The following is a 26,480-nucleotide window of genomic DNA, read 5'->3' on the forward strand; positions in this document are numbered from 1 at the left end:
CTAATAGCAACGCTGTGCATAATTCGAGTCTCGACAAAGACATTGTTTTGAGTGAGGTGACTCTAAACCTGAAACAGAGTAGCTCAGTGCGGTACTCATGGGGAGCGAGTCTTGTGCAAACATGTACGCAGGCTTCATGACGTTTTTTGGCATCGCAAAAACCATGTATTTGCGTCGATCGCAAATTTGGCTTCAAAACAAAGCGCGGAATTAGTAGCTGGTTTAGTTCAGTCAATTGTGACTTGAGCATTGTCCAACGCGTATGAATGTCTGGGAGAATCGATTCGTCCCATTGCACTCCTAATTGCCAAAGCTCTTAGATGATGAGCTTGGCATTAGTGATAACTAGACAACAAACAAACCTAGAGAATCGAATAATGTAGCGACTTCAAAGACTATGTTGCGTTTGGAGGTCTACTGAATGACGCGACTTTACAATGAGAACGAAACACGTCCTCGAACCGATCTCATTTAATGCCAAGAATGCAGAATTCCGAATCGCTATCAATAGTGATTAGTCAGTTTTTTAGTTAGGATTGTTTGCTTACATCTTTAAGCAATTCAGGATTATTTAATGCCCATTTATCAAACTCAAAGCCTTCCTCTCGCAATAATCCGATTACTTTGTTGCGTATCACTCAACCTTCCTCGATAGTATCGATTTCCATGAGCATGTCGTCCATATAGAAATCGCGTGAGATGTGCTTCGCGCCTATCGGGTATCTTGAAGAAAGCTGACTTGCGAAATGAACCTAGTAGCTAAGTATGATGCGGAAGACGTATCGTATGTGATGGTAAGCAACTCATATGTATTGACCTCCGTATCGTCTCATCACGAAATCTTCTGTAAGCAAGTTTGCGATGAATTCAACAACACTTGCCTATACATTTTGTCTATATCCGCGATGATAACGTATTGAAATGTACAAAAACGCATTAATATAGATACGAGATCTTGTTATACGACTGATCCTACCATGAAGGCGTTGTTGAGATAATCCGCTGGTAGTCTTATACGATGCGTCAAACACTATTCGAATCTTTAATGAATGATTTTGGTGATTTAAAAAACGCAATGATGAGGCAAGTAACAGAATGGCAATACCTCATTATTAGATAAGACTGCAAGACACATGTGAGTTATTCGCAAGTGTAAGTTATTTGTTTATAAACTGTGAATATAAAATTTTAAGCTCCGGCTCGCATTTAAATCGTTCTCTAATCCCTTTAAACGTTTCAACGCGATCTCGTAAGATTTTCCGAGTTTATGAATTACGTATTCTTTGATAGGTTTGACCACGAATCGGCCTTGTTCGTTCCGCCGAACGCCATCGAGAAAATCCCGTTCGCAGGCATTTTCCTCGATAGTATAACTGTTATCCTGGTTCACTATGCCATCTAAGCGCCAAAACTTAACCAATTCGGAATACAGATGCGCATTAGATACGGCTGCATGACACGATAACACCTTAGATGCAAATTGAGAGAGACGCCCCGCGATAATCCATCCCAAATGCGTTTTTTGGCAGATGCCTAGGCGACTGGAATTTGTGTTTGCATCGACGACATTCTCATAACGTCTCTTGAAGAGCACGAAGCTCACTTACGCACAGTATTACAACGATTAAAAAAGTTTTATTTATGACTCAATGTAGAGAAATGCGAGTTCAGCAAGCAAGAATTAGAATTCCTCAGCTTTATGATTAACAGCGAAGGTTGTAAACCAACACTCGATACAGTTCAGGCTATTCGCGAGTTTCCAAGGCCTAACACCATAATTGAATTCGTCGTTTTCTTAGGCTTGTCAACTTTTATCGTAAACTACTGTATAATGCAACTACCGTTCAGGCACCAAATGAGTATCTTCGCGATTCACGCAAAAACGACAAACGGCCAATTATATGGACGCCGGCGGCTGAGGAAGCGTTTAATAAGTGCAAGGAGAGTCTAGCCAACGCGACTGTACTCTCTCACCCCTTCGACGCAGCTAAGATGCGCTTCGTTTGTGACGCGTCAGATTTCGTCATCGGGGCCGCCCTCGAACAACGTCTGGACGACTCGTGGAAACCGCTCGCGTTCTTTTCGCGCAAATTAAGTTCGGCGCAACAGAACTACAGCGCGTACGATCGGGAGCTTACGGCGATCGCCGAGGCAGTTAAATACTTTCGTTATTTCCTCGAAGGGCGAAATTTCAAGATTGCGACCGATCACAAACTTCTCATCTATGCGTTCATGCAACGTTTGGAAAAGGCATCACTCCGGCAACAGAGACAACTATCGTTCATCTCGCAGTTCACCACGCATATCGAATATTTATTGGGCAATGATAACATCGTGGCGAATTCCCTTTCCCGCATCGAAGCTATCCGTTTACCTGCCGAGATTGAACTAAATGAGCTCGCAGAGCAACAAGAACAAGACAAAGAGCTACGGTCCATCCACGAATCTCCTGAATTTCCGCTTACTATGAAGCGAATTCAATGAGGGCCGTGTGTAGTGAATGCGTTGCTCAGTCCTATGCACAACTCCCAGAATATTTCCGCGCCTATCAGAAGATCAATTTCAGACGACATGTGAAATTGCGGATCAACTAACTTGATGTTGCGTGAGAAATTAAATATGTTTGAGCTAGAAGCTCTTCCGTTACGCTAGCTGTAACTGTGCAATCAAGGCTGATGTTATAAGAATTCAATCGTGACTGTAGCTTAATTTGAGCTGCTTGAGTGGACGTTGTGGCAGTGCCATTTATGCCGGATAGACATGTTCAACTCTCGCGAACTTATCTTGAGTGTTGATAGAAACCTGATGAGATAAAATTTGCTTGCAAACCACAATCAAGTAATGCTCGACATGGCATAAGAATACTCTCCCTGTCTGGCAAATTAATGCTGTCGCCAGCAGGATGTTGTTACTCGCGATAGTATCAGAGCATTGTGCAGCGATCAAGGATGCAATAACTGTTTTCGATTTGTTTACGTTTTCATCCGTGGGTACGGATGAGGGAGCTAGATGAAGTAATGTATTGTGTTTCATGTGACACATTTTACAGTGTCCTGATGTGCATTTAGCAGCTACGTGTGATGTGGACCGCAAGCAGTTAACTCATGAGTCAGTCATCTTACGAATCTTGGATATTCTGCGTGCGAAAGTGCTAAAAAATCTTTGCAGTGATAAATAGAATATTCGTCTTTACACTAATGGCAATTGGATTTGACAGTTGCGACGTGAGAAGACTGACGTTTGCCATTAGATTGTTGCTTGGCGTCACTATTGACAAATTATTGGTAACTTCGAGAGTTTGACACTAGTGTGTGATGAAATAAAAAAATATGCTTTAATGTGGGATGTTTTTACCCGAGAGAGATGCTTGCCACTCCTGTAACGTGATCTTGTCAAGCTTCGATTTGAATATGTAAACGAGCAAGTCGTTCCAATGCACGGACATTTCAGTGTCTGAAGGACAGGTAAATGTTTTGACGCATCGTCCGCGGATTTCCTCAATTTCTTAGCGATTTTTTTCGTTATACGAGGCATGTCCACGAGAGCTTTGACATGGTTTTCCACTATAAATTTTCTTGTGCTAACTCAACACAGAGCAACGATGAATCTGTTGAAATCTTAATTCATCCATCTAACTTTGCAACAGATATCATCCAGTCCTCGTTAAAGCGTGTTAAAAACAATTGATTCATAAATCGTACGAGCGCTTCAATTCCAACAGATGTTCAATGCCTCTTACAATTAGGTAACAATTTTGCTCTGCCGTCAAGTGACACTAAGAAAAACTGCTTAGAGTTTCCTTTTGTCACAAACAATCCGAACATTATATTTACCAGAACGGATAAAGGTAATATCACTGTAGTCCTTAATAAAGAAGATTATATAAACAGTGTCAACAACATATTAAAAGACAGATACTTACATACCGGTGAATAGAAATCTAACATCGAGTCTAGTAAGAAAGACACAGATTTTATTTTAAAAAGTGTGAAAATAAAGGATATTGATAACAAAACACTTCATTGCAGTGATGGAAATTTGCCGAGAGCCTATGCATTCCCTAAAATTCACAAAATAGGTTCACAGTATAGAATTATCGTCTCATACGTAGACAGCCCTCTATACTCTTTAACGGCATTCGTACAGGATATAATTGGTCAATATGTCTTCAAACGGCAGAGCCATATTGATAATAGTTTTATGTTAGTAAAAAAGTGAAATGGTAAATTTATAGACGATAGACTTGCTTTGATATTATTAGACGTATCTTTGTTCACCAACATTCCGGTGGAATTTCCTTAATATAACACTAATCATGAACAAAAATGCAATAGAATTTGATTGGTTTCACAAACCGTCATTTTCCAGTAAGTTCATGAATTTTCACTCTCTCCATTCGATAACACAAAAGAAGGGAGTTATTATCGGGATGTTAGATAGGGCTCTTTTGTTGTCGCATCCTAAGTATCACACAAAAAACATAGAATTATAGTTTTATGAAAAATGATTATCTTATTGAATTCATTTTTAGCGTCATTAATTCTAGAATTAAATCTTTTATTCATCAAGACACATCGAAACAGTGATATGAAAGATGAAAATGCGAGGAACAGTAGGTTCATGGTTCCCTGCAATTTTTGATAAATACAAAAACATAGCGAGGGACATGGAGGCGAATCTTTGTTACCATAGCATCAACAAATTAGATGGAATTATAAAAAGATAAAGCCATAAAGAAAGACTCCCTTCAAGTTCCAACAAAAATGTTATCTACAAAATATTGTAGAATATCGAGATTGTGATAACCTATGTTGGACAAACAGGATGTTTATTAAAAACAAGAATTAAAGAACACAGAAATAACAAAAAATTTCTTGTGAAACTGTGATCACACAGCATAGATTGGAACACAGCCATGAATTTGAATGGGAGAATGTAAAAATCTTAGATAGAGAAAGACAATTGAGTAGAAGGCTCATTTTGGAAATGCTGTATATTCGATTGCAATCAAATGATTTGAATTTGCAATCAGACGGAGTTTCTGCACCATTTTTATAAGCATTTTAAAGAAATTCGAACAATGACATTATGTACTCACCTTAAAGTTTGTTTTTATTATAGTGGTATGACGCGTATGTTTTGTATATTTCCACGAACGTGGCGCTTAAATTATATTTTTGATTTTGACGGATTTTGCTCCTCTGACTTCTATCTCGATAACACATGTAACACATTCGATGATTATTATATATTGTTTATTTTATAAATTTATTATTTTACTCTAATTAAGAACAAATGTGTTTCGTTAATCGTATTTTTTATAATTTGACTTGCGTTTTGAGCGATCGAATTATGATCTATAAGAAATGAGAGTGAGTAAGATAAGCAAACATTGAACTCATAATGGTAAAAATTATTATATCTATATTTTACTCTGTAGTTAGTTACTTGGTTAAACAACGGAGAAGCAGAAAATAGGCTACTCCTTAAACAATTGAGAGATACTCATCCTCGGTTTTATATAGAGCATAACTTCGATATTCCAACGATATTCCAACGGTTCTGCTTCCGACACATATATTATGTTGTACGAATTTGCTGAAGATAGTTTGATTTTTAAACCGAAACGTACGAATTAAGTCTGTATTGAAAAGTCATTGTTTCTAATATTATGTGAAAGAATTTATGACTATTATGTAAATTGCACAACAATTCCCGCGTTGTGTAAAACTGTCATACATTAACTGTCCGTACATTATATTTTTGTTTTTTTTCTTTTGAACGTTATTAAGCGACACATTCGTGTGTATTACCGCCGTGAAGTTATTGTAGAATGGGAATCACTGATCGTAGCTACCAGAGAATGTCGGGAGGTTGAGCTTCGGCAATCGTACATGCATAACGCTATCCAAGGATTTGCGAGCGCTAGATGTCGAGGTCGACGTTGCCGCCTCGCGCGGGACCGGAAGTGCCGGGCTTAATAGCTCGCGAATTCTAGCGGATAATGTGTAAAACGTGTTTTCGAAACTAACACGGTCGTTAATCTCGATCTCTTCGATTAATTCGAGACGTGATTGTATTCAGACCAATAGGTATCTAGCTTGACTTTACGTTCTTGAAGCCGAGCTGCTATTGCGGGAGTGAGTATGATTATTGATTCGATATATGTGCGAATTCGCACGCACGAGCTTTTAAGCGTTGCACGTTGCCTTTTGAGAATCATTGACGCGTCTTCGTTAGATATTTTGAAATTAGAGCATCGAATCGCGTATAAAACTTACTCTGATAGTTTACACGATTATCACTAAATAATTTCCTACCTATAAATCATTTGATGTGCGCGCAAGCTGATTGTCACGCGTCATTGAATGATCCGAGCCTCCCAACAATGGCGAATGTAGCGTCGATCGTTGCAAGATAACTGGCGGCTTCGTTGTTAATAATAAAGAGCAAAAGATTTTTCAAGTAAAATATTTTTGTCGCAAAATATTAAAACGTTACTTCGGCAAGGCTTGGTATAGAAGTTTATGCGTTAAAAGCTGAAACTTTGAAAGTGAATATCTTCATTTCAGTAGCGCTAGGGTTATTTAAATTTTAATTATATATAGTTAAAATTATTTTAATATCCAAATTTCAAAAAAATCTGTAGAAACTCAATTTCTAGAAGAAATACCTTAAGCTCTAAGATCCACTTTAACTGAAAATCGGTATTTTTCTCATATTTAATTAATTTTTTTTTCCAAAATATCAATCTTTTATTTTATTTAAAAAAGTTTTATTAAACGTAACATATTATAATTTTATGTAGGCACAAATTTCTGAGACAAATTTTAAACGTAAAATGTAATTTTTTTATTCATATTTAATCTTGATATCCAGAAGTTCGAAGTTTTAATCTCTTTAATACTTCACCTATGCTGATACAGCACATCTAAAACCTAAATTTCCAGCTGATGTATCAGGTGTGTTTTGACTACGCGCGGCACATCTGTATCTGTAGCAATATGTTTTGTGACATAGGTATGAACCACCTTTCTTCACTTTATCGCTACCATTAGAAGGACCAATCTAAAAATTCGACAAGAACCGTTTCATTATAATATATAATATATACCAAGTATTAAAAATAAAGCGTTACAAGTTTTTATCTTGGAAATATTGAACATTATTGAAAAATTGTTCTAACAAAAGTTGTAGAGTTCAAAAAGATCTATTTGCTGATCTTATCAGTTTGACTTTAGATGACGTCGCCAAGGTCACGTCAAGGTAACATCGATTTTTTAAAACGAAATTCCTTACTTTTGATTTCAGAATCTAATAGCTGATGTCGAGAGCTTTCCAAAACACTATAATAAAGTTATTTCTTATTGAGTATTTTTTGAGTTATGATGCTTAAGTGTGATGTTAAAAGTTACAATATCATTGGCATCAGCCAAAGTATCCGACCGTCGGCTAAAATCTCCTGAATGTTGTTCAGTATCATATCCTGGATAACATTTGTCAACATAAAGGTTATTGGAAATTATTTCTCTTATTTTTATTTTTGCACTAAAAATTCATTTTTATATAAAAATGAAGAAAAAAGATACAACCTCCAATAGCTTTTATCTTGACAAATGTTATCCAGGACATTATTCTGAACAACATTCAAGAGGTTTAGCCATCGATCGGACACCTTGGGTAATGCCAGAGGTACTGTAACTTTCGAGCATCATAACTCGAGAAGTATTTACTTAATAAAGAATATCTTCTTATAGCGTTTGGGAAATCTCTCGACTTCAGCTATTAGATTCTAGAGCAAAAGTATGATGTTCCATTTAAAAAAATCAATATGATTTTGATCTGACTTCGGTGACACCACCTAAAGTCAAATTGATAAGATCGGTAAATAGACTTTTTTGAACTCTACAACTTTTGTAGAGTTACTGAACAATTCTCAATAATGCCGTATTTCCGAGATAGAAATTTGTAACGCTTTATTTTGAACATCCGGTATATACAGGGTGAGTAAAAATTTCAGGATCAATGAAATATCTTAAAAACTAAGCACTTCCGAAAGAAATGTTTTCTACAAAACATGGTCTTGAACAACATTGACCAGATCAGTAAATAGATCATTTAAAATCCTACAACTTTTATAGAAAACATTTCTTTCGAAAGTGCTTAGTTTTCGAGACATTTCACCAGTATGGGATTTTTTACTTGCCCCTTATTTATATTTTATATACATTATATATACTATATATATAAAATATATAAAATACATACTTTATTACATTTTCATTTAAATAAAAAAGTTAAATGAATAAATGCTTACTGGATTTATTAATCGATTACTTGAGTGCTTTGTTATCCACCAATCCGCTGTCCATTCCCAAACATTTCCAATAATATTATGCAAACCATACCTATTCTGCGAAAACATTGTAACTGGTGATGTGCCTTTGTATCCGTCTTCTTCAGTATTCTCTGTAGGAAAATTGCCTTGCCAAATATTGGCTCTACAACATAATGATAAAATATTCTTATAATATTCTTATTATAGCAAAGATTATATGATACAATATATACAACTCGAAATTTTAAGACATATGTGGTGTGGCAATAAAATTCGGTGACATGAGAAAATAAACACCATTTAATTAATATATGAATGACCTTTATTATCCTTCAAAGTAATCCCCGCTAGAGGCAATACACTTCTATAATGTTCGTACAGCTTATAAATATATTATTATATATTGTAACAAATCTTATTGTCACACGATTCTAAATGTTCGAAATGTTTTTAAATCGAATTCCTTTCATCACCTTCTTTAGCTTAGGAAATAAAAAGTCTGCTGGAGCAAGATCGGGGAATAGGGAGAGTAATTCAAAATGGTAACGCAGAGACTCGAGAATTGCCATATATGTTTTGAATCAGAGTATCAGGTAAAACAGAGCAAGATTTCGCGGAACGAACTCACGCATGCGCGCTAGCGCCATAATAAAATGCATTCGGACAAGGAGCGTTCCATTGAATCTGAATATGAGTGTGCCTAAACCAATCACGTGATCTATGACGTAGTGTTCGCAGACAGGTCCCGCCGTGAAATTTGTTCCACGAATCTTGCAACACTGACACAAAGTCATAATTAGGTTATAATGATATCATAAGATGTATCATCATGACATCAGATGCTTAAATATGAATTTTATTTTTTAATTCCAAACATATTTACAATCTGTCAGGTTGTGACTAGTAAATTTTATAATTTTAAATAGCATATAGAAATAATCCCAGTGGAGTACATCCCTTTAATTATGCAATCATTTTAATTCTAAAGATTTTTTGTTATCTAATTATCTAATTACATTAGTTGTATCGATTTATTGAGTCTAATGGCTTGAACCGCTTAAATCGTCGTTTATCCTCAGTTTCAGTCAAAAGTTTATTCGCAAATTGATTAGGATGTGCGTCTGCAGTCTATCAGCGTAATTCGAGACATAGTTTGTTATTACTTTTTTAATTGTTTCAATATTCAGATCTCGTCTGATAATTTCGTTAGATACGAACGACGCGTCTACTATTGTTCTCAGAATTTTTGGTTGAAACCTTTCTAGAATTTCTATATTTAAACTAGAAGCAAAGCCCTATAATTAAATACCGTATGTCCAAATTAGTATAATAATTTATAGAGCAGTACTTTGCTGTACAGTGACATTTTTTGGTTTCGAGCAAGTAACTAGTATATATTTCTAATTGTAAGTCTAATTCCCTTGCTTCTTTTTATGCCATATATGCATTTTCCAAGTTAATCGTCGGTCTAACTCTGAATCTGCTTGAAGTATTTTATTGTAATGTTGTTTAGTTTTATTAGTGAGCATGAGTCTTTATTCAGTGTAAATATAACATACACAGATTTATTTTTATTAGCCTTTATTCTTCAAGTTTTAGGTCAGACTTGTATTTTAGAAATATTTCCTTGGAAAATCCTTGATACTTCTTCCGGATTTCTATGATGCTATGATGATTGTGTTGTCCGCGAATATTCTCGTCAGAGTTTGTTCCGTTGTTGATAGGCGATGAATATTAGATACAACAGAGGTCCAAGGATACTGCCTTGTGGGACTTCCGTTTTATTATAAAATATGTCTGCTAGATATGATTTAAGTAAAAGATAGTAATTATGCAATAACTGTTTTTTTTTATATATTTTGTAAATAACTCTGGGTGCTATACTTTGTCAAATGCTTGAGTAATATCTAGGATCGCTAAGCAATGTTCTCTATCCTCCAGAGCGTTATTAATTATTCTTACGATTCTGTGCACTTATTCGATTGTTGCGTGTTGCTCTCTAAAAATGAATTGATGCCTGGAATAATTTTGTTACTTACTAGTACAGGTTGATTCTGTTTAACATGAGCTTTTCAAAGATCTTTGACAGCACAGGAAGTAGACTTATTGTCTATATAGATAATTCTTCTGGTTTTTTTCCGGTTTTGATATTAGTATAATCTGAACTATTTTCCATAGAGCCGGAAAGTATTTTAATCTTATAATAGCATTATAGCAATCTATAATTAATTATCAATCTTACTGCTTTCTATGGAAGTTCCTTTAACACTTTGCCTATAATCAGATCATACCCTGGCGCTTTATCATCTTTCAAATTTCGTATTATTTTTTGCACTTCGTCTATTTTTATTTTTTGGATAGGAGAGTTCATTTGCAGCGGTGATTCGAGTAGTTTAATATTATCCTTTGTTTTTCTTCTGATCTTTCTTGCAGGTATATATTAGGAATATAAATAAGTTTCCGCCGTTTGACAAAAGATGGTGCCACCAGTATGTTATGGTTAAAATTGTCTGCTGTAAAACGTCATATCGTAAGATTGGACATCTGGTAACAACATAACCTTGAAATATTAGCGATTTTGTATCAGCATCATATATCTTTTTTCGTGCGAAAATGTCGAGTTTTGAGCCGAATAAACGTCATTTGCGGGAGCTTTTGATTTACTTCTTTAATTTGAAGAAATCTGCAGCTGAGGCGCATCGATTGCTTGTAGAAGCATATGGTGAGGCTGCCTTAAGTGAAAAAAGTTGTCGTGAGTGGTTTCAAAAGTTTAAGAACGGTGAATTGACGTCGAAGACAAAGAACGTAGCGGAAGGCCGAAAGTGTACGAAGACGCGGAATTGGAATCATTATTGGAAGATTCGTGCCAAACGCAAGAAGCACTTGCACTTACATTAGGAGTGACTCAACCAGCAATTTCACATCGCTTAAAATCATTAGGAATGATTTAAAAGCAAGGAAATTGGGTTCCATATGAACTGACGCCGAGAAACGTTGAACGCCGATTTTTCACATGTGAAATGCTGCTTGCCAGGCACAAACGAAAGGGTTTTTTGCATTGTATAGTCACTGGTGATGAAAAATGGATTCACTACGATAACCCAAAGAAGAAAAAATCATGGGGACCACTTGGCCATGCTTCAACATCAACAGCCAAGCCGAACATTCATAGAAAAAAGCTCATGTTGTGTATTTGGTGGGATCAGCTTGGTGTCGTATATTATGAGTTGCTCAAACCGAACGAAACCATTACTGGGGCTCTCTACCGAACACAATTGATGAGATTGAGCCGAGTACTCAAGGAAAAACGCGCCCACTACTACTCCAGACACGACAAAGTTATTCTTCTGCATGATAATGCTCGTCCACATGTTGCGGCGCCGGTCAAAACCTATTTGGAAACACTCAATTGGGAAGTTTTATCCCACCCGCCGTATTCACCAGACATTGCTCCTTCTGATTACTACTTGTTTCGATCGATGGCACATGGCCTGTCTGAGCAACACTTCACATCATATGAAGATACCAAAAATTGGGTCGATTCGTGGATAGCTTCAAAAGATGAAGCGTTCTTCCGACGCGGTATCCGTATGCTGCCAGAAAGATGGGAAAAAGTAGTGGCTAGCGGGACAATACTTCGAATAAAACATTATGTACCGTTCTTTCACAATAAATGCCCAATTTTTGATTAAAAAACGGCGGAAACTTATTTATACTCCTAATACTTTTTAAGGTGTTCGAAAAATAATTTAATTTTATCTTTAGTGGTTCTTGCTCATTTTCCGTCTTCTTGTTTTATCGAAGGTATTAGTTGATTAGAATTCTTCTTTGTGATTTTTCCATAGTGAGTAGTCTGTTGCTTCTGTAGGAGTGAGCTCTAAGAAAAACTTTTTGATCATTTTATTTCGTTCGCCATTTATTAATTTTTTAAATTGTTTTTCGGTTTTATTTAAATTCGCTTTATCATTCGGTGATCTTTGCCATTTTTTGCGAAGTTTTTTTTCTTTGCAATTTTAAATTTAATATTTAATAGACAATGCGTTGAGTTTCTAACATTATACGCTGTAGGAGTTGATTCTCAGGTCACTTTTGGTATTTTAATATTGAGACTGTCTATTGCCATCTCTAATTCTTCGTTAGTTTTCAGTGATATCTTACATGTTATTTGTTCGTTTAAAAAAATCTCTGAATAGACGCCAATTTGTTTTTGCATTGGACAGAGTTAGAGGTTACTATATATTTACTACAGTTGTATTAACTGTATTATTAGGGAATGATCCGATGTCATAACATGATTCTGCTTTGAAGTAGTGCGTTGCCTATCCTCTTCACAATACAAAAATCTATAACGTCTGGTATTTTTCTATTATACAATCAGCAGGCCAATAAATGGGTTTGCCTGTAGATATTGGGTGTAGATTATTTTGCAACATTGCTAAATATAATTGTTTTTCTTTTGAATTACTTAAGATCTAAATCACCACCACGGGTGTTTCGCATTATAGTTCATCGCCACCAGCGATGAACTTATGATTAAGAGTTTTGAAATAATTAATGTAATGTTCTTGTTTGCATGCTTTGGCGGGCTATATATGGCTGAAAGAGTAATAGGTCCTATCCAGTCTTCTATAGCGATATTTGTTAGTTATAGATAGTTTTGAGAACACTTTTCGGTTTCATGATGCTTAATAACTATTTTAATAATTAGAGCGGTACCACCATGTGCTGTGCCGTTCGGATGTTGGGTATCGTAGATTGTATAATTTGGGATTTTTAGGTAGCTTTTTTTCGTGTAATGTTCGCTTCTGAAATAAGCATTACGTTTATGTTATGCTCGGATAAAAAATATTTAAGTTCATTGCTTCTTTGAATAAGTCCGCATTTCAGGTTCCTATTTTTAATATTTACATATTTAATATATATTACATATTTAATATAATAAATATTACATATTTAATATAATAAATATTTAATATAAACGTATTTTGATATATGTGCCATTATTTCATTTTAGTGATCAGGGCTGTTAATAGATTTAACATTGTACCTATTTTCCTCATAAGAAGCGTTATCATTTCTTCCAATCTGTTTTGTTCATTTTTGTTTTAGTGAGTTACCTTTTATTATTTTTACAATAAATCGTTTTTGTTTTCCCAACAAATTTACCTTTCAATACTTTTAATACATTTTAGATTGTTATTAAAGTTTGTTTTTATATTATAGTTTCCGATAATAGATTGAGGTGGAAGATATGTTTGGTGTCATAACTGGTGGGTCACTGTTATTATAAATATTATTATTTTCTAGGCTTGGTTGATGTGTAGGAGTATTTTCTTTTAGTAATACTTGTATAATAATTGTCAGCATAATTTATTGGTTGTGTTGATTTTGTTTTATTTCTGCTTTATTGTTCATTTCTTAAATTTGATCTCGTATTTCTGCTTTATTTTTTTCCCTTAACTTAGGAAATAGTTTTTGATGCAGTTTAGCCTTTGTAACGTACAGGATAGTTTCCTCCGCAGTTGCAACATTTTACTTCGTTAAACATCTGTTTTTTAGTACAATCACTAGTTAGGTGTTTTCCTGCGTATTTGACACATTTTGGTTCTTTGAAGCAATAGTTCTTCGTATGCCCGTATGCTTGATATCTGGAACATTGTGTGATTTTTCTTTTTTCGTATGGTTTCAAAAGATTATTGTATTTAACAGATTTTTTTACTGTGTAAATGTCATGCTGTTTTCCTTTTGCTGCAGTTCTATAAAGAAAAGTAGCAGCGATTTCTTAGTTCTAGTTTCTAGATTTTTTAGAATTTGTTATTTTTAGAACTAAGTATAAATTAATTCCTAAAGACTCTGTCATAATACAAAGTGGTTGGATATAACAGAGCAATAGGAGTCAAACACGATAATTCTTGCAAACCAATATGGTTAACAAAATAACTTTATTAATAATCCGTTTACATGTTTCGGTTCACTTTTGAGTCATCCTCAGAGACAATATGATGTAATTATAAAAAATTTTTTTTTTTATAAATTAATTCATTTCAGTGAACCACCTCAACCTATTATCGGAAACTATAATATAAAAACAAACTTTAATAACAATCTAAAATGTATTAAAAGTATTGAAAGGTAAATTTGTTGGGAAAACAAAAACGATTTATTGTAAAAATAATAAAAGGTAACTCACTAAAACAAAAATTCACCATATTGCAAACATTTAAATTCTATCGATTTAGTCAAAAACCAGTTTTTGATCATTCAGCGAATCAATGTCAATTATGTTGAAATTAATGAATAACTTTTAATACACCTAAAACGTTAATCGCAAAGAAAAAGAAAAAAAAAGGAAAAAACTCTGATATTAATTATAGTCTGATATGTCCAGACGGACATCAAAACAAAAGTTGAATTGTTACGTCCTGCTTTGCGTAGAAATATAATTTTACTTTCTTTTTTTTGTCTTTTCGTTTCACGCTGAATTATTTTTCGTTATTTAATCTCACATTGTTTATCTAAAATATTTCTATTAATTAATTGCCGATATTCCTAGAGAAACTTATTCGGCGTGTTATGATTCTCTCATGCCGACACCGCGTGACACATGTGTTGCGTGAGCCAATCGAAGCAACCGTGAGGCGCATGCTACGTGGCAATGTATTGCGATGAAATTCTAGGCTAACTCCATTAACTCGCCGAGTTAAGGAATCGTTCCCATATGTTGGGACTGTCATGTCATTATCATCTTAACGTTTAAGAAAAATGAATCCGATCGAAACACCTCAACGTCTATTAATCTATCAGAATAAGAATAACCTATTGAGTACAATCACAGCCTGCGACGTGCGTGTCGCTCTTCGCTCCGAATCCTTAGTGGGATTTCAGCCGCTCTAGCCGAGAATACTGTTAATTTCGAAGTCAAGCGTTATGTACATACATAGCGTTAATATATTTTTTGTTTGATTTACTATCTTTTGGCCATTGTGATCGCCTTAATTAGCCTAAAATAGATAAGTAAACACAAATTTGTCGTGTTAGCGAGCGCCGACCAATCAAGAGTCGAAAGAGCAGCGCGGAGAAAAGCCCAAAATTTATTTGTTAATTACTTTAAAATTAATCTCTAAAATTAATGATTCCATCAATTAATGTGAACTTAATTTGATCCGTCAGTTCTAAATTGAATTCGTGGCAACCGTGACGAATTTCAGTCTGATGTGACTAATATTTCCATATAAAAAATTATTTTCGAAATTCGGCACGTATTACCAATTCCGGGAAATTCAAGTTCCTTCCTCCCGATTGGCGAGCGCTACCGCCTATATAAACGGAGCGAAAATTAAGCTCGCTGATCGCATCATTCTGATCGATAGATCAGACCGAAAATGGCGGAATATCTCTCAATATATCACAATTTCAAAAGAAAAGAAGAAAGTATGCATGTGTTAATTTCTTTCAAGCTTTCCCTTTTCTATACCTTCGGGCTGACCGCGCTTGTAGGAATTACTCAGCTCTTCCCCTTCTCCTACCCTAACCGTGCTCGTAGGAGCTGCTCAATTCTTCTTTTCACTATTATTTGTTTCTACAATTAATTCCTAATTCTGCTTCTTTAATGCAATTATTCAACTAACCGCGTTGGTAATGTAATAAAAACACTTCCAGTAGTATGACTAAAAAAGAAAATCGCGCAAGGAAACGGGCTCTACGTATTTATCAAGGGCCATTAGGGATTTCGATCCGTCAATATTCACCGTCCTTTCACCGGAAACCACCTTTCTCGCCCGTGTCCCCGTCGAGGGCTTCCAAACGGAATGCATCGAGCCACCGCGCGCAGCCAGAAAATCTCATGCGCCGCCGAGCAACGGAACGCCAAGGCCGACACAACCACTGCATGCCAGCGGAGCACGCTTCCGTGGCTGTCATTAAACAGGCTCCGAATGCTCGCGGGCCACCGTGTCGCCTCCTGCTGATTGTCTCCAATGTCCCGGTATAATTTCATGTCACTCAAGTATCAACTGGATAACTTATCAATAAGAACAGATACTTATTTAGCGTTATATTCTGTCTTGCTCAATCCCACTCCTTATCTCCTCCTTAAGAAGATGCTGGAGTGTCCTGTTTTATCATTAAATTTTAAAAACGCCTTTCTCGTAACTGTGTTTATAGATTGAAAAATCCTTCTCCACAATTAAAGTATCGACAACAACGCAAATCGCCAGCTACATTTGAATACGAAAAACGAAAGAAAATTAAAGATTTACAGTTTTGTTATCGGCTTCTGTAGTCAACACATCACAATATATGTTGCATACAAGAGATTTCAGATCTTGCACGTTTATAAAAAGTAGCTGGCGAATTGCGGAAAACCTAAACGAACAATCCTATGCTTTTAGAAACGCGGTAGGAGTTTTAGTATAAGAGAAAGGCGTATACAAAAATTTCGTTTGTATATTACGAGTGAAATTGACGTGAAGCCATGAAACCGAGCAGTATTTTAGTTCCGCGATATTCCGACAGCAGCGCTGTCATGAAAAGTGCGTCGCTGAACCATAGAAATGATCTGAATTATCGACCTACTCAGGCCCATATCAATAAATGTGCCATGGTCAAAGTTTTTTCTTTTGAGAGGAAAAATAATAAAATAAATATGATATTAGTTATTTCAATTTTGTTGAAATAATTTCTTCCTAAACAAGAAACATACCATATTATTTACATATGAATACAAATGAAGATAATTATTTTAATTACACTGTTCTGTCTTTTACATACATTTTATTTAGTAAATTATTGATGCATATATATGTATATATATACATATGTATGTATATATATATATATGTGTGTATATGTATATGTATGCACGCATCATACGCACACGCGCGCGCGCGCGTGTGTGTGTGTAATAGCATACATATACGCGCGCGCGTGTGTGTGTGTGTGTGTACATATATACAATACATGTCTAAACTTTATTTACTGAATTATTTACACATGCATATATCAAGATTCGGAACGCAATGTGTGTTTCGGTTGAGCTTCCATTCTGCTCAGATGTCGGAACGACAAGCGGCGATCTCGTAGCAGACGTAGCATATAAATGAAATTTTCGAACTCATTGCTCTTATACTAAAGCTCGTAACTCGTTTCTGCAAGCATAATATTGTTCTTTGAGGTTTTCTGTAAATCGCCAGCTACTTATGCAAGGTCTGAAATTATTGTATATAGCACATTTTTGACTCGACTCGGATGTCGACTTAGTAAGAAGCGCCATTCCTCTTATTGCGCACAAGCGAAGAACCGCTATTTAATTACAGAAATGGATTGAATCATTGTATAAGCCAGCAATATATTATCGGTTGGAAACGCTATAATAATAATATATTTATATATAGAAATATATATCCGGATCGTTGTTTAGAAAAGGAATCATGCGTCCTTGCTGCATCGGCAATGATGCCAGAATCGATAGAAATCATATTCTTGAATTGCAGAACGAATTATTGAAATAGAAGTACGACAGAGTGAGACAAAACAAAAACAAAAAAGGATAGAAACTCTGATTGTAATCGGTGAGATTCCGCATGCCGAGCTGGGCTTGTCGAACGAAACAGCGAGTCTATCCTTCAGAGTCTCTCTCTCTCTCTCTCTCTCTCTCTCTCTTCCTCTCTCTCTCTCTCTCCCCTCCCTCCCTCCCGCTCTCTCTCTCTCTCTCTCTCTCTCTCTCTCTCTCTCTCTCTCTCTCTCTCTCTCTATATATATATATATATATATATATATATATATATATATGGTCGCTTGTTTCTAGCGACCGAAAATGCTTTCTGAAAAATTGCGGCCGCTCAATGTGTATAATTAAGAGGAGAAGGAACATTATAGATAACATATAAATTTTAATAAATTATGCTAATCCTATATCCCTCCAATTTATGTATAATAGCAAAAATAATTTCAAAACACGATAATTTACGAGATACTGATATTTCTATGATTTTCCATGAGCGATATATGTGTATACCACGTTCACGAAATGATTTGCAAGATCTCGGCGTGGTCTCACGCGTAAGATGCGAGATCTGAATGTTAGAGATCTCATGATCAATTCCTTTTTTCTTTTTTCATAATTTTTTTTTTTAAATAAGTGACATTGTTAACAAACATATATTACAGGCTAAATATATTTTTATAAATATATTTTTAATTATTGAAATTATATGTGTATTTCTAAAGTTTTAATTTACCTTTAGAAAAAATCCAAAAAAAATTATATTTAATGTAATAATGTTACGTCGATCAGTAGTCTTTCTGTGAAATGTTTTTTTTATAATTATCATCCGAATGAAAATTCTGATAATCAATCAAATCGCAAAAGTGCCATTAATATAATTATAAGGATGATGTCAATATAATTTTATAATTTTATAACAAATCAAAAAGCCTTTATATGTGCCTTTATATGCAATATACAAATAATTTTTTAACATTACAATCCGAAGCGCCACTACGGTCTAAGTATTAAGATGTTGAACTAATATATATATTATTCAAACGAATGAATTAATTTCAGAAATAATAATTACGTGTCGATATGGTTGTCGACATTAACGCAATTAATCTGAAATGTAATAATCCCCCCAAAATTCCCCAAATTAATCTTAAAAAATTTTTTCGCAATAAGTTTATTAAGATTAATTTGGGGAATTTTGGGGGGATTATTACATTTCAGATTAATTGCGTTAATGTCGACAACCATATCGACACGTAATTATTATTTCTGAAATTAATTCATTCGTTTGAATAATATATATATTAGTTCAACATCTTAATACTTAGACCGTAGTGGCGCTTCGGATTGTAATGTTATTTAATATAAACGGTCTTGTTTCCTATCTTATTGTAAAATTTTTTATTTATCTATTAAAGTGATTAGGTATTCTTCCTATAGTTATTGGAATACATGTTAAATTTTGGGTCGACTTTTGAAGCATCGCCTTCTTTCCCCCCGCCGCCGCTGCTCAATGCTCGACGGCTGAGCTGCACCGGATCGCGCGCGAATGTGTATCTCAGGAGCGTTGCACTAAGAAATATGTTCCGTACCTTATAGCAAATTATTAATCCTTTACTTTCCTTAGTCTTCTGTGATGTCTTCTTTATTCAATATCTCTTCTTTATTCACATGTTGAATAAAAAAAACATCACGGAGTTATTGAAATTGAGTCATTCCAGTTTAAAATTACGCATCTCATTCTGTATCGACTCTTATTAGTCTTAAATTGATATTATCAGTATTCTATATTAAAAAATATTACATTTTGTGGCACATAAACGTGGTCAGTAACTCTTTGAAAGAAAACCGAACGTATCAATGTAATATATAAAAATAATAAAGTAAATATTTTAAAAGTACATAATATTTAGTAAAATGTATATACTTATTAATGTTCAATCACTATTATTAAGAAAAAAATAATTATGTAGGAAGGAAAATATTTTTATGATAATTTTCATGCTAAAATGTCATGATAATTTTCATGTTGGAAGGTATGATAGCAGCATGTTTCTTATACTGTGACGCTCCTGAGATGCACGTCCGCGCGCGATCCAGCGGTTCAGCCGCCGACTGTTGAGCGGTTGTAAAGGAAAAATAGGCAGCACTTCCGAAATTGGCTCGAAATGTGTAACTAGTTCTGAGCACACTTAAGTACACATATAATTTCTATAATTTTATAAAAATATATTTAGAGTAATATGTTCATTAATAACGTTATTTGTTTAAAAAAAAATTAAGACAAAAAGGAAAAAGCAGGATTGAACATAGGATCCTCAACATTCTGATCTCGCACCTAACGCCCGAGACCACGCTGAGTTTTTGCTGACCGCCTCTATGAACGTGGTACATAAAATACACGAAAAATCGTAAACTATATCTCGTTAACTATCACGTTTTGAAATCATTTTTGCTATTATATATTAATGAGAAAGGTATATGATTAACTCTTTCACTAATATCGTGTGAGACTCGTGGTAAAGAAATCGGGCCAAACATAAGTATCATTGATGAGAGCCGTGGTATCGGGCCAAACATAAACAACATGTTGCAGGCTGTTAATTATGGCACGCGCCATCGTAACTTAAATCGTAGGGCAAAGGATTAATTATTAATATAATTTAAAGGATTAATTATTAATATAATTTAATAAAAATTATGTATTATCTAGAATGTCTCTTTCCTCCTGATGATACACGCCAAGCGGCCGAGATCGTTGAGAAAATATTTTCGGTCGCTAGAAACAAGCCACAGAGAGACGGACAGAGACAGACTCATTGTTTTGCTAGACGAGCCCAGTTCGGCGTGTCCGCGCGGAGACTCACCGATTACAATCGGAGCTTCTATCCGTTTTTGTTTTTTCTCTGTCTCGCTCTATCGAAATAACAGAAATTGAAAGAATTTTAAATCACGAACACGGTTGCCAGTTCTCCGTTTTTTTTTTTGACAGACTTCGGTTCCTTGGACTAATATTCAATACTCCAGCAGATGTGAAAATCTCCAATTTTTGTCGTCTGCTGGAGTATTAAATATTAGTCCAAGCAACCGAAGTTTGGCAAAAAAAAGAGCTGGCAACCGTGTTTATGAATTAAAATTCTTTCATTTTCTTTTTATTAAATTATATTAATCATATATCTTTCTCATTAACGTAGCAAAAATGCAAATGCAAAAATGATTTCAAAACATAAACATTGATGAAATATACAATAGTTTAAGACTTTCCGTGCGCTATGTGTACCGTGTTCGTCGAGGTCCGCAAGAACTCAGCGTGGTCTCGGGCGTTGGGTGCAAGATCAGAATATTGAAGATCTTATGTTCGATCTTGCTTTTTCCTTTTTTCATAATTTTTTTTTAATAAATAACGTTATTAATAAATCTATTACTCGAAATATACTTTTTATAAAATTACAGAAATTATATACATGTACTTCAATGTGCGAAATTAGTTGCACATTTCGGGATTTCTGAAATGCTGACTATTTTTTCTTAACAACCGCTTGACGCTTGACGGCCGAACTGTTCACGTGCGGACGTGCATCTCAAGACCGTCACAGTATAAGGAACAATATGCTGCGACCATACCTTCCAGCAAATTGTCATGAAAATAAAATAAAATAAAATAAAATATTTTCCTTCCTACATAATATTGTATTTTCTTAATAATGGTGATTGAACATTATAATAACTTAATGCATTTTACTGAATGTAATGTATTTTTAAAATATTACTTTATTATTTTTATGATACATTCAGTTTCAAAGGATTACTGATCACATTTTTGCGCCACAGAATGTAATATAGAATTTTAGTTTACCGCGTCATATATCTGGCCATCTATTTGTATTTTTTTTTTAGTGGAATAAACCTGGAGAATGCACTTAAATGATGTATCAATAATAGAACTTCAAAGATAATAGAGAGTTTTTACAATAACGTAGATTTAGATACGGTGAACGCCTTTTCTTAATTAGTCGCTAAGGAGAAGATAATGTGACCATGATATCGATTATGTATCTTTTTTCTGAGAGTGAAAAATAAAAATTTTTTGTATGTATGTGTATATATATATATATATATATATATATATATATATATATGTGCGGGAATGCACCGCGCGGAAAGATTCGAGTGAGAAAAACGGCACAAGGTTGAAATGAGGCGCAACAGTAAAGAGAATTCCGTTTCTTTGTATTTTAACAAAAGAATTTCTTTAATATGCACAGTTACAAATTCAGAAAATATAATTAATTAAATATTAGATTAACAGAATATTGAATGCGGTCACCTTTACCAAATTGTATTTGGAATCGCGGTGATGGAAAAATCTCGGCGATTTTCTCGGCACTTCTCGAAAAGATTCGTTTTATAGCGGTTTTCACAAAGCGGTATAGTAGCGATACTATGACTCTAAGAACTCTAAGAACTTTTAGACTCTAAAAACTGCGGACTCTAAGAAGGAGGCCGGCGAGATCGAAGCATTTATTGCTTTCGGCCTGGGCTTTCTTCTTGGCAAAAATCCAATAAAATTTTGCCACAATCGTAATTATTACGTGGCATTAGGTGTACAAAATTGATTGGCGCTTTGGATTCTTTTCTAACGACGTTCAACGTAACAGTCATGCGCGACAGAAAATCCGTACGTGGGATTGGTGACAGCGCGTATTCGTCGGAGCGCGGCGCTCGCGTGCGCGAATTGAATTGTTCTAGAACTTTCGATTGTCCGTTGCCGGTAACGACAACTTGTTTGCGTGTAACGAATTGTTTTAAAAAGAACAAAGAACGACGAATCGCTTGCTTTTCTTTTGAATTACCGATCTCAAACAATATATATATATATATATATATATACAGAGTGTTCAAAAAATCCCGGACCGGGTGAATAACTTGAAAAAAAAAAATTTTTTGAAAAAACGCCGAAACACGTGAAAACACTAAAACACTACGCAGGACTTTTTGCACATGAAACACACCGTATTTGTTGTCACACATGTATATCAATGGTCGCGTTTTTGAATGCCGATAAAGACACTTGAAGTCAAAAGTTCAAATCATTGAGTCATTATTATTTTACACTTTATGTAACTTTCTTCCCTGATAAGGCTGTTTTGTCGTAGTTCATCTCTGTAATTTTGAAATCAAGCGTCTTTATCGCTGTTTTTGTGGTTATTTTCTTTTTCCTTCAACGTCGTGGATTTTTCCTACATTTAAGATAACATGGCTCCTCTCACCGAACGTGAGCGAATACTTATTCTGATGATGAAAAGCTATGGAAATCTCACGAGATCTAATGAAGACGTGAAGATTTTATTCAACGATACATTTAGGGCAGGAGCTGATCAGATATCCAAGTCGACTGTACAAAGGACAATTACACGTTTTAACTTGAGTGGAAGTGTAAAGGATCTCCCTAGGTCGGCCTGTTACAGCAACTACACCAGAAAAACAGCTGGATGTTGCTCTCGCAATTACTGAAGATCGTCACAGTACAGTTAGGAGATTAAGTCAGCAATATGACCTTAGTGTTGGATCTACACATAATATTTTGAAAAAAAAATTAAAGTTCCATCCCTATAAAATTAAACTTGTACATGAACTGCTTGAAGACGATTATGATAGACGCCTTGAGTTTTGTGAAACGATGATGGCCAAAATAGATGCTAATGGATATTTCTTGAATAGAATTGTATTTTCAGATGAAGCTACGTTTAAACTTAATGGTAAAGTCAATAGGCATAATTTTAGATACTGGAGCGATAACAACCCACAATGGATGTCTGATACTCGCAGTACTCAATATCCTGAAAAGTTGAATGTCTGGGCCGGGATTATTAATAACAGAATAGTTGGGCCCTTCTTCATTGATGGAACTCTTAATGCAGTGAAATATGAAGATATGTTACGAAATAAAATCATATCGGCGATTGAGGCAATTGTAGGCGATGATTTTCATGAGACATGGTTTCAGCAAGATGGCGCAGCTCCTCATTATGGCCGAGATGTTCGAGCCTACTTAAACGCAGTATTTCCAGAAAGGTGGATAGGAAGAAGAATGGCCACCCAGATCCCCTGATCTTACACCACTTGATTATTTTTTGTGGGGCTACCTGAAAGATAAGGTGTATCAAACGAAACCAGCAAACCTCGCAGAACTCCAACAACGAATAAGAAATGAAATCACTGCCATTGATGCAAACACGATTCGCCAAGTTGTACAAGCATTTTATAACCGTATAGCGTAGACAGACAGCTGGGGGCGAAAACTTTGAACACTTAGTGAAGTAGAATTCAAATCATTGGAATTGCTGCAATCGTTTGCTTTAACGGGATTTTATCGGCTGGGCTCGATGTCGGCTTCGCCTTCAATGGCCGAGCACAGTCTTGCCTTAACTGGATGGACTCGATGTCGGCTTTGCCTTCAATGGCCGAGCGCAGTCTTGCCTTAACTGGCTGGACTCGATGTCGGCTTTGCCTTCAATGGCCGAGCACAGTCTTGCCTTAACTGGCTGGGATTGATGCCAGCACAAACACGTGAGAGGCAAGGGGACTACTCACGTTAAACCAACATCCCGAAGGGATCAGTTTCTTGCTACGTCCACGTCGTTGATCCTGGGTGATGCCGAGAGCAGAGAACACGCACATCTTAAAAATCAAATAACTCCGCCAAAAATGATCGCAACGCTCTCTATGCGCAGTGTTTTGGATTCGTCTCGAAAAGACCTTTCAAATGAGCCCCCACTTGACCTATGTTGCTATTTAATATTTTCGACCCCCCTCATGCCCCATTGGGGGCGGGGGGTCGCAACCCCTCTCAAAAGATAGATTTTTTAAAAAATCGTTTCACGTGTTTCGGCGTTTTTTCAAAAAAATTTTTTTTTTCAAATTATTCACCGGTCCGGGACTTTTTGAACACCCTGTATATGCATACATATATCGTTTTGCGTGACGCTATATGTGTCAGAAAACAACGGCGTTATACGAGTCAATCAGCTGTAATCAGTATGATCCGCGTTCACAGTATCGTTGCCGCGCAACAGAACTGTCAATTCAGTGTAGTGTAGTAGTGTTTTACACACAACCATATATATGTATGTGTGAGTGTGTGTGTGTGTATATTTATATAGTGTTTTGTGTCCACAAAATAGAAAAAAATGTAGTAGAAGAATATTGTCTGCCTTTGGTAAGAGAAGGTTATGGGTGCTTTCTAACAAGCGACTCAGTACAATACAGTATCTCATTCTTGTATTGGCGAACAAGATGGTAATGATGCACCGTCATACTATGTCTCTTGGTGGAAGGTCAAAATTGCTTATTGTGATGTGTGTTTCTTGTTGGAAGGCACCCTATAAAGCCAGCATGGAAAAGGTTAGCATCTTTATGTCATTCGTGAAAATATCACTTTTATTTATCATACAAGTGATATAGTTATAACAATAATTTGCACTTTGTTTAATTAGATTCAATATCAGAGACGTTCATCGTGGGCTGACTATTTTTAATTTACTGCCAGAGGTGTTAATCGTGCTTTGGCTAGTTATAGACAAATGTCAGAGGCGTTCATCGTGGACTGGCTATTTTTAATTTACTGCCAGAGACGTTAATCGTGAGCTGGCTAGCTATAACAAAATGCCACAGCTGTAAATCGTGCTTTGGCTAGTTATAGACAAATGTCAGAAGCGTTCGTCATGGCCTGACTATATTTAATTTACTGTCAGAGGCGTTAATTGTGAGCTGGCTAGCTATAACAAAATGCTACAGCCGTAAACCGTGCTTGGCTAGTTATAGATAAATGTCACAGGCGTTCATCGACTGACTATTTTTAATTTATTGGCAGAGGCATTCGATTATCAAATTTAGTGAAATACAATTACAGAACCAATTTGTAGAATTTTGCGTCTGCATTTAAAGAAATATAAATAGATGCATTGTCATGATAGAATCAAAAGCTGATTGCTTGACATGATCGAAACAAAGAAACTAATGAAGAAAAAAAAATTGAATATCAGTAAACAGTTTCTTTGAAACCTTACAACTTTTGTCTGAAACGTTTTTTCTAAAAAGTTATGTAATGGCCTCATAACACAAGAATGGCAATAATTCACTCGTAGAACGTAAATCATCGTCATAAGTGAACGCATTATATTTTGGCGTACTATGCATGCCGATACAAGTACAATTCATATTCCTTTACGATTATAGTTATAGTCACCTTTATGTTCAGCTCCTAAATCCGGGGTCTTTTTGGATACCCTATATAATATATATGTTATATATATATATATATATATATATATATATATATATATATATAAAACATACATTACACAGTCAATAGTTACATGCATAATTTTCGCACGATGTACGTTTATGAAATGTATATAAGTATATCATATTCAAAGTGTTTTAGCAAATGTATACACTTATAGGTCAATGTGTATGTTGACTAACAGCAAGTTACAATAAGTATATTTATGCTAAATATACTCTGACTGTGACTTAGATATATCTTCGGATGCAACCATCTATTTGAAATACATGTATACACGTGTAATGTAATAGCACTTTTTCTTTTATTCTCAATGCCATTTTAACTTAGGATGT

General features: G+C 35.2%; 2 protein-coding genes across 3 annotated transcripts in view; both read right to left on the minus strand.

Annotated features, from left to right (window-relative positions):
- The window catches only part of LOC147909635 (uncharacterized), a 59,817-nt gene extending 53,344 nt beyond the window's left edge, over positions 1–6,473 (minus strand). Inside the window, exon 1 of the mRNA XM_087406705.1 lies at positions 6,321–6,473. The gene's annotated coding sequence lies outside the window, so the exon portion shown is untranslated. The remainder of the gene's footprint in view (positions 1–6,320) is intronic.
- A 355-nt stretch (positions 6,474–6,828) lies between these two features.
- Positions 6,829–26,480, minus strand: part of LOC105143045 (formylglycine-generating enzyme) — a 64,853-nt gene continuing 45,201 nt past the window's right edge. For both annotated transcript variants that reach the window (XM_011051023.2, XM_011051022.2), the window contains exons 3-4: positions 8,318–8,501; positions 6,829–7,068 (exon numbers count right to left, since the gene is read on the minus strand). In XM_011051023.2, coding sequence (XP_011049325.2) covers positions 6,913–7,068; positions 8,318–8,501 — 340 coding nt within the window. In that variant the 3' untranslated portion in view covers positions 6,829–6,912. The remainder of the gene's footprint in view (positions 7,069–8,317; positions 8,502–26,480) is intronic.

This window comes from Acromyrmex echinatior, chromosome 5 (genome assembly GCF_024713525.1).
Source record: "Acromyrmex echinatior isolate Ae372 chromosome 5, ASM2471352v2, whole genome shotgun sequence".
Classification (NCBI taxonomy): domain Eukaryota; kingdom Metazoa; phylum Arthropoda; class Insecta; order Hymenoptera; family Formicidae; genus Acromyrmex; species Acromyrmex echinatior.